The sequence below is a fragment of the Rutidosis leptorrhynchoides genome, chromosome 10 (assembly GCF_046630445.1).
Source record: "Rutidosis leptorrhynchoides isolate AG116_Rl617_1_P2 chromosome 10, CSIRO_AGI_Rlap_v1, whole genome shotgun sequence".
NCBI lineage: Eukaryota > Viridiplantae > Streptophyta > Magnoliopsida > Asterales > Asteraceae > Rutidosis > Rutidosis leptorrhynchoides.
In genome coordinates this window covers 10,461,794-10,472,166 of record NC_092342.1, presented here as the reverse complement: position 1 = coordinate 10,472,166, position 10,373 = coordinate 10,461,794, and the positions used below count along the sequence as shown (strand labels likewise).

The window sequence follows — 10,373 nt, the reverse complement described above, 5'->3', positions numbered from 1 at the left end:
TGCATACGGCTGGACGCTTAAGAACATATTTCCAAGTACATCCAATAATGGTCGTAATAGATCAACCCATAAAGTAGGTATAACAAGAAACAACGTATTGTCAAAAAACTTAAAATTGCTTGGTAAATTCTAGCAAATTTACATTCGCTGATACTTGTTGAGCAGGTGCAATATAAACCAGAAAATTCTGGTCACATGGCCAAATGGGCTATTGAACTAGGTGAGCATGAGATAAGCATCTCACTAAGAATACGGTAAAAGGGCAAGTCCTAGCAGATTATCAGGCTGAAACAGTCGGAGATATCGAAGTCTCGCATGAATCAAAAGAAATACCACCTCCGACCGAACACCTATGGGAAATGCACACAGATGGGGCTTGTGGTCCAGAAGGCGCAGGGGTAGGAATAGTCCTAAAAAGTCCAAAAGGAGAAGAATACACCTTCACGCTGTGCTTTAGCTTTCCAGTAACAAACAATGCAGCTGAATATGAAGCGTTGTTATCCAAAATGCGGGTAGAAAAATATTTGGAGGTAAAAGAGCTGTCAGTATATGTCGATTCACAGCTAGTTGTAAACCAATTCAATGGGATATTCGAAGCACGTGATGAATCGATGCAAAAGTATCTGAAACTTGTGCAAGAGCTCGCGATGGACTTTGATTTATTCCAGATAACCCAGGTTTCAAGAACATTGAATAAAAAGGTGGATGCGCTCAGTAAGTTAGCCGCCTTAACATTCAGCCATTTTAACAAAGAGATTTGGGTTGAGGAAGTGAAAGTAAAATCCATTGAGACAGACAGTGTATCCGCCACAGTTGAAGAAGAGGAGCAGAGTTGGATGACATCGATAGTAGAATTTCTGAACAAAGGTACATTGTCGATTGATTCAATAGAAGCAAGAAAGATTAAGATGAAAGCACCGATGTATTTGTTAGATAAAGGAATTCTATACAGAAAGTCTTTCCTGGGACCCCATTTGCGGTGTCTTAATCCAACTCAAGCGGATTCGATTATACGGGAAGTGCACGAGGGAATCTACGCTTTGCACTCAGGACACAAAACAGTTGTGTCCAAAATAATGTAGCTCGGATACTATTGGACGTCAATCTAGAGAGATGCCGCGGAGGTAATACGCAAATGTCAGTCATGTCAGCTGCACGCACTGGTGAGTAAAGCTCCGCGACATCCAATGGTACCGGTCGCGTCTCCATGGCCATTCTGTAAATGGGCAATTGACATAGTGGGGCCATTCCCCGCAGGACCAGGAGGTGTAAAGTTTTTGGTAGTGGCCATTGATTATTTTACAAAGTGGGTAGAAGCCAAACCATTGAAAAAAATTTCGGGCAAGCAAATTCAAAATTTTGTATGGGAAAACATCGTCTGTCGGTTTGGAAGTAAGTGACAATGTTACACAGTTTGAAGGTAATCCATTCAGCGATTAGTGCCAAGAGCTGAACATAAAACAAACATTCACATCAGTCGCACACCCCCAGGCGAATGGACAGTGTGAGGTCACAAATCGGGATATCGTGTTAGGAATCAAAGCAAGGCTTGGATTGTGCCGAAGGGGTTGGATAGACGAACTTCCGAATGTACTGTGGGCTCACCGTACAACTCCAAAAGGGGTGACCAATGAATCACCTTTCAGTTTAGTGTACGGCTCCGAGGCTGTAATACCCGCAGAAATAAATGTTCCAACTATGCGCATAGCTTCCTTCGATGAAAGTAGCAATAGCGAAGAACTGCGTGAAAATTCAAAACTTAGTTGAAGAATGCAGGGAAATGGCGGCCATAAAAGAAGCAATCAACAAACAAAGAATCGCAAGCTACTATAATAAGCGCATACAACCATTATCTTTCCAATTGGATGACTTGGTGTGGCGAAAAAACGAAGCAAGCAGAGCAGAGGACACGAGTAAACTCGGACCTAAATAGGAAGGACCATAGAAGGTTATTGGTGTAAGCGATACATGGACGTATTGACTAGCAAATTTAGATGGAAAAGCAATAAAACGCACCTAACATGCACAAACACTTAAACGGTGCTACATATGAAAAAACTACAGAGGGATTGATCACTCCAAATAACTGTTTAAAGTTTTTATTATGTAAATTTTTATTTTCCATTGTAAACATGACAACTAAGTGTTGGTCAAATGATATGTTTGAAATAAATTGAATCATGCAATTTAAGCCAATAACTTGTGCATTTTTATATTTGTTAATTGCATGCCCTTTAAGCTGCACAGTGACACACTCCGAGTCTCAAGTGGCATAGTTTAGTTTGGTTACTAATACTATTTTTTAATGGTGACAGTAGTAAAACATTGGTTTGTTTCAAACACTCGTACACTGCGCAAGATGGAAACTTGCACAATCTAGACTATAAAACACAAGTTTGGTTTACTTGTTTAAATAACCCGGATATTGGCGTGGTCGGAAGACTCTTGAGTGTAGACGTTGGTTTGTCTATAGTACGGATAAGTTACATTGGATTGTATATGCGTACACACTTATAAAATTTTATAAAAGTCTTGAGTATAAATTTATAAGCATTGGTTTGCTTACTTTTGCGTATAGCATTGGATTGTTGGCGCAAGAATAAAAAGACCATGAAATGATTGAAGGGTCGCTCCCGTCATGAAGTCATGACATTTATTCTAAATAAGAGTTATTGAATGCATAATATTGTAATGAATCATTATAACCGCCATAGTGACTTCATAAAAATGAAATAATTGCACTTTAACCAAAAAAGATATCCAATTATATTCAGTCGAAACTAACAAATTACAGTTAGATAAAAGATATAAAGTCAACCGCTTAGCATAAAAGCGGGACATGTACCAAAATTCGACCTAATATATGCTAATGTAAAAAAAAGGGGGGGGGGGGTTGCATTGGCTGGAACGATTGCCCTACACTAAGGAGAATATGCCATCCTCGCACGCAGCAATCAGATGCATACCCTGCTTTAAACATAAAAGAAAAATATAATATAGGGATGCAAAACCTCCAAGGGTGCAAGGCCCATCCCTTACTAGGAAAAAACGCTACCCAAGCATGGATAAATAATATCCATCCTGGGTACCTTAACAAACTCAGTCGAGTTTGTCATTGATTATCTCCTGAGCAGAGATGGTGGGATCATTGATGAGAAATTGTAGACGGGGGATCGGGATTTGCTCAAGTCGGGTACAAGCTTCTTCACACCTTTCCTTGGCTCCATCAATGAGCAGCTCAGCAACGCTCGGGGGAATCACAGGGGGTACAAACATTTCCCGGCAAATGATATTCCAAAAAAGGGTACGCTCATAAGTGCGGGCAGCAACCATAGCTACGCCAAAACGCTGCTCGACCACTTTGCAGTCAAGTGCATGCTGGATTAAAGTTGGAAGACCCTTTCGGAGAATGTCCTACTCCACCTTTATAGCATCATGCTTCGCACCCCACAATTATTGGGCTGAAATCCAGTCGTTTAAGCTTTCATTCAAAAACACGACATGACTCTCTGCTTCCTTCAGTTTCGCAGATAGTGACGCAATCTCAGACTCCATAAACCTTTTTTCTGCAACATGCTATTCCTCATCTTGCTGCCTTTTAAACATCAAGACATTGATCCTCTCTTTTGCCTGCACATGCGCGGTTACAGCGACTGCAAGTTGGACAGTTAGCTTTGCATTGTCCTCTTGCAAGGCATTTATCTTGGATGATTCTGTTGTTAAGGGCAGCGATGGATGAGCAAGCACAGCAGATTTAAGTTGCAAGCGATTCAGATCCTTAGCGAAGTTAAACAGTGTCGATTGCGCGTCCATATAAATTTTTTCGGAAGGAGAAAGCGAGGAGAATTTCTGCATTAATTGCTGAGGGGCACAAGATTGTAAAAAAGAGAATTTTTGTGCAAATACCGGAAGCGAAACCTTCATGAACTCATTCGCATTCGGAATCAGTAAAGATGAATCATCAGGATTCGGGCATACATGCTTAGAATGATCGGATAAACCACTTGACACTACAAAATGCGATAAAAATGGTGAATAAAAACTTAAATTTGAGTTTCAACAAAAAGACAGACGGTCAATATCAAATACCTTCATCATGTAACCTTTTGTGGTTACCCAAGACTCTGGCATCAGGAGTTCGGTATAGTGAAGGTATTGTGTTCGAATGACTGATCGGTGAACTGGAATGGTTACCTGAGTCGGTGGTAGGAATCGTTGCATAAGGTTCCATCTTCATCTGCAATATCAAAATTAGAACAACATATGCATGATACATGAAATATGTAACTAGAGTTACATAGTATAATGTAAAGGGTTAGAGTATGAAATATACCTTTTTTACAATCAGGAACAGGTTCTAGCAAAGAAGATGAAAAGGGTTGAATGACTTAAAAAGGAAAAGATTGTGAGATACGAAAAAGGCAAAATCCTATTTATAGGGAAAATACGGGAGTCAAAAAGTAACAAGGGTATAATGGTAGCCATACAAGTGTATCAATCTTTAGCTAAAAACTTTGTTAAGATGTTCGGTGCACGTTAGCATAAATAGGCGGTTGCATAATTACAATCATTACCTTTTCGGTAAACAGTGACAGTTGTCACCTCGGGTGCAGGAAATGCAGCCGAAAAGATAGTTTGGTGACTGCACGCATACATTGCATTTAATGCTAATACAGTATCCGGTTACACATATATATTTAAATAATCTTATGCACTGTCCGTTTACATTTAGAATCCAACTGGGATTTTTAGCGGAAATATTAAGCATGCTAATTTGGTTCAAGGGTATTGTCGTGGTTCATTATGTGTACATTTTTCTTACTAGTTCGATGTCATACACTAATTTTTATTGTATATAACATCGAACTGGGGGGACTTAATGATACGCATATCCACAAGATTATGCGGATTACGCATCCAAAGCCCTGAACCGCACATAAATTGCCATGATAGAGATATGGCACAGGTATAGTCGCACTCTATGCGCCTATACCATCTGATGTAAGTTTCGTATACTTGCATAGGGGTCCAGTATATTCTAGAAGAATGTACGGTATAATCAATTCGGATTCTTTTCCTTAAATAACGAAAGTTAGTTGGGATAAGATTGCATTTAATTAGGGAAGAGATTCTATTGAAACCCTAATTCGTGAGCCCATAAATACATAGCTCATAAACCCTAAAAAGATATTCGTTTACTCATACGTAACAATAGCATACATATCTTCATCATACGAACAAAGCTTCATACGATCTTAAAGACTTTCAGGTATGACTCGAACTGTAAAACCTTCATGTCTTTGGGCCACTGAACCTCGTATGCAAGGTTGTTGGTGGACTCTCAAATCGGCCATCCTGTCAAGATCAAAATGATACCGATGTGAGTTATCCACGACTAAGCGTCAGAGGTCTGAATGTTGTTAGTCCTTAAACCCTATTATGCACTCAAGCGCAGGTTCACCTTAACCTCGTGAAAATATGCTTGATCACAAACATCAACAAAAACTCGAACATTAAACTCCAAACCTCTACAACTCATTGTTTCATCAAATGGGGTAATGGTGGGGGTGGCAATTCTTGATCAAATCTTCAATTGAACCTCAAAATTACACACCACTCTTCAAAATCAAGCTCTAAGTCTTCAAACATCCTTAATTCACAAAAATTCGAGCCTAGGCTAAACTTCTACAGACCTTCATTCATCTTGAAACAAACTATCAAACACATGCTCCCTAGAAAGGCTCAAATATCCACAAGATTTGCAATTAAGAACACACATATTAAGATTCGAGCTTTTTAGTGTAAACCTTTCTAGGAGCATTTAATAGACCATCGCAAGCAAAGACTTCACCTTTTCACCCTAAATTCATCACCACCTAGTCAAAGATTGCCCGCACGCTTCTTTTGAGTACCATGGAGCACCAAGTCACATGAGTTATCCAAGAAAAATGTTTTAGCATTAAGGAAGACAGGGCTTTAAGAAAACCATTTTTGTTTTTGAAAAGGGAAAACGAGCCAAGTTGTGAAACGAGACAAGTTTTTCGGATATTTTATGGTTTAAAAGCTTTGTGCATTCTAAAGCCATCCCGATTTTGGGACAACCGCACGGATAATTAATGCCCCGGTATATCATCGAAGTGAACTACCTTCTTGTATTAAAGGCAATGAGACAATAACTATCTTGGGCTCATAAAGGCGATGTTCATACAAGCCATCCCGGTGATGGAACGACCGCACGGGTAATTACTTTCCCGGTATATTACCGAAGTGAACTACCCCCCGGTGTCGGAAGTGATGAGAAAGCAACTACCTTGAGTGTGAATTTGGCTGTGGGTCCATTGCACGATACTTGGAAGACTTTACTTCCAAGCTTAGGTCTTTTTGGAACAAAACCTAACTTGAGAGACTTTACTCCCAAGCTTGAAACACAACATAACTTGGAAGACTTTACTTCCAAGTTTGGAAGACTTGACTTCCAAAACAACAAATGGGAGGACTCGACTCTCACAGGAGTGTAAAAGCTTAAAGCTTTTATTCACCCGTCTACTTCTCACATAACAAACTTTTATTCTTATGTTGAGAAAAGGTATGAAGTAGTTACTACCTTTTCATTAATTGATAGCACAAGGGTGCCATAGCTTTTGGCTATGGTGTGTGTTGTCTAGCAACACTAGCACGAAACCATTGCTCTTCATCGAGAAGATACCACACGTTGAAGCTCGGTGGCTCCTCTTCCCACGGTACTTTACATCTTAAAATGATGCAAATATAAAATGGTGTAGATTAGGAAGTCTCCTACACCAAGTAAAATGAAATTCGGGAGACTTTATTCCCTAACAACAATGGATGGACTTGAATCATCCGGAAGTGTTAAAGCATGGAGCTTTAAACACTTGGTTTTGGTGCAACATGGAAGACTTTAACTTTCGTGCAAAAGTTTTGATTTTTCTTTTGATTTCATCGTTTTGAGCACAAAATCTTTTGAAAGTGGGAGACTTTACTCCCACTTGAGAATTGCAAGAAAAATACAAAGGAAAGACTTTACTTCCCTAAGTTATGAAATGACAAGTAAAAGACTTTACTTTTCCATAATTTACAAGTTCTAGCCATTTAAACGTTTATGGTTTGTGTTGATGTAATGGCTAGAGACTTGTTCCAAAAATTATATCAACATTGCAAGTTTTAATCTTTATAGAATATGTGACAAGTTTAGTCGAAAAGTTAAAAATGACCCAAAATTTTAACTCTCTCCCCCTACATTTATTTTGATGCAATCCCCTCATTGCATTTAAATGATAAGATAAGTAAAAATGAGGGACATTTTGAAAATAGAATAGAAGAGAGGAAAGAAAGTAAAACCGAAATTAGATCAAGTGATCTTTGTTGTCATTAATCGGAATAAACGTAGTCACCAAAGAATGTAAGTTGATGAGCTTGACGGCTGAAATTAATGCCAGGCTTGGATCAATCATCAAAAAGTGTGTCCTGCCACTAAGATCGACAAACAAGCAAAATGTACAAGTGTGATTCATGAAACATATATTATAATCATAGCGTGATATTGTGCGAGAATAGCAATACAAGTGTACTACCTCGCACCAAATCAATGATCCGAAGATCCCATGCAATTATAAAAAAAAGTTTAAATTACAAACCAAGTCATAAGATTATTTCATGAATCACGATGAATCAATAGTTACCCACGTAACCTTTACGCGCCGAGGTTCCTTCACCTTCACAACGAGTCATCGAATTGAATGATCTTGCCTTCAAAACATGCCTTTACTTGTACTCCTTGACACCAAAGCGCGTCATTGGAAGTTATCTCCAGTTGCATCAAAGAGGTAGCTTGCAATGAGGTTAGGAACATGGATGTGTTTTCGCTTATGAACCTTATGAATCAACCAAATATCAAATGATGTCATCTTATCCTCATCCTCCATGTAGTGGAAAACCGTATTTGCAAACAACCCTTGAATACATCTAAGTGTAGGACTTGAAAGTGCTTGAGGCACTAGGTTGGCGGGTGTGAACTCGGCTTTGCTAATCTTTTGAAAAACATTCTTTGGATCGAACTCATTCGGATTGAAAGTCAAAAAATTGGCCAAGTACATGTAAGTGATGTTAGTAGAGATATCATTGTAAAGATTTAAACTTGACATGAATTGCTCCATACTCAATTTCCACTCTTCGCCCCAAACCTAAACTTGAGGTAATCCTCTAGCCACGGTGAACTTACTCTAAAATGAACCCTCAAGGTTGTTAGGAATTCTCGAGTTAACAAGGGGTAGACATCCTCACGGATATCAAGCAAAGGACCCCACGGGTTTGTGCGTATGCGTATTCCTCAACCTTAAATGCGTAATCATCCCCACGTGTTCTAGTGGAACCCAATCAATATACTTGGCCGGTCACACTGGCAATTGAATTCTATTAAGCATTCGAGACTTTAAAGCTTCGTTTTGAAGAACCTCTTGTAACCATTCATCGGCATTGGATGCTCATTTCTTTCCTTTGTAGATTACCTAAAACACAAGCACAAAAACATAACAAACGCATTTCCAATTGCATGGTGTTAGCAAACATGAAATTTCTCACAATCACATAACAATGGGGCATACACCCCTACATTTAATCCATTAACACAAGCTTCACAATTGTCATGTTTAGGCTAAAATGATCAACATCCAACGATGGTACAATGGTCAACTCGTGTGAAACTAGATAAGTGCAATTCTAGAAAACCTAAATAACCTTGCAAGCATACCGAAAGCACATATTAAAATCACTAGCCAGAGTGTTTCATGCTTCAAATTATAAATTCAATGTCAAAAAGTCAACGCCGGTCAAACCCTAAAGTCATTAACCCTAATCTTAATTACATAGCAAAAGAAACACTAAGTTTAAGGGTACATGGCAATAGCATGTTGGTTAACTAGCAAACAACCTTGGACAACACCGAATTTCATCCCTTACATCCAAACTTAAAAAGTCCCAATTTTTAGAAAATCCTAGAATCACAAAGTTGAATTTAGTTCAATAAAACATGGAAAACATGTAGATCAACAACATTGCAACCTAGAATCAACAATATTATAATCATAACTTAGATCTAGCATAATTGACAAGCATGGCACATAAGGTAAAAAGCATGAAGATTTCACAAATAAGTGCAATTAAGTGAAATAAGTGCAAGATCATACTTGAAACATGTTTGATGTTGAAAAATTAGCAAGATCCTTGAAGAAAATAGATGAATTAGATGAAATAAATCAGGTTTTTAAGTGTGCAAGTCGGAGGTAAGAAAGTTATATGAGTGTGAAAGAGTAATTTAAATAAACCCCCCAAAACACATTCAAAACAGGGCCTGAAACGCTGTTCCATATACTGGAACGTCGTTCCAGTTTATCAGGAAAATGGAAAGCAATTCCTAAAATCACAATGTCATTCTGCATAAAAGAGGAATGTTATTCTTAATTAAGAATGTCGTTCCTGAAAGTGCCTAAAACTGCTTCTATTCAAAGTTGAGAAAAAGAACGTCGTTCCGTCGATAGGAACGTCGTTCCTGAATCTATCTAAAACTTGTTCTGTTTATGTATGAGATAAAGAACGTCGTTCCATATCTTGTAACGTCATTCCTTTAGCAAATTTGCGGTTGATGAGTTCATTGCAAACATGCTTTCTTACTCTCTTTTAACTTTAAAATTTTATTAAACTTTGACTCGACTATGAACAAACTCACGAGAAACTATGACTCGGTAGTTGTAGTTAGCAAGTGTTCCGTTTAAGTTTCATCCCAAGAGAGCGATGTATGCTAGTTGTATCTATGAAAACTCATAATCATTCTAAGGTTTGTTTGATTGGGGGGTTTTTGAAGTTTAGATATTGATTCAATTTTAAAACTAGAAACTAAGAATGATTTGGTAAATATCAATATTAAAGGCATGTATACTTGCTTAATCCACTTGATGCATTCGGGTTGTTCTATTGTTCACTTAAAAGCTAGTTGTGTTCAAACTTTGGACTAGTATCCCTACTAGATATTAATGTGATCAATCAACACTTACAAATTCCCATAAGTTTGCATTAATTGAATCTAGTTGAATCATATGATTACTTTTAGTACCTAGCCTAGGTTAAAGTCCCCTAAAACCTCTTGGTGATCAAAATCCCTTAAGAAAACCAACCTCACTATGTTGACTAAAGACCAATTAAAAACCAACCCAATTTAAGACCCCAATCCCTTGAAAGCCCCAAATTGATTGTCTAGATCACCTAAGTGTTGAAGTATGAAATGATTCCCTAATCAAATACCTTTGAAAGTTCCACAAATCACATAATCAAAGTCAAGCCTAAAACAAGCATAGAAAAGG

General features: G+C 38.2%; 1 protein-coding gene across 1 annotated transcript; it reads left to right on the top strand.

Annotated features, from left to right (window-relative positions):
* The first annotated feature begins 1,135 nt into the window (after positions 1-1,135).
* Positions 1,136-1,767, top strand: LOC139870019 (uncharacterized). Its single transcript, XM_071857872.1, has 3 exons — positions 1,136-1,163; positions 1,258-1,392; positions 1,478-1,767. The coding sequence occupies exons 1-3, from the start codon at positions 1,136-1,138 to the stop codon at positions 1,765-1,767; spliced, it is 453 nt and encodes a 150-aa protein (XP_071713973.1).
* The last annotated feature ends 8,606 nt before the right edge of the window (positions 1,768-10,373 follow it).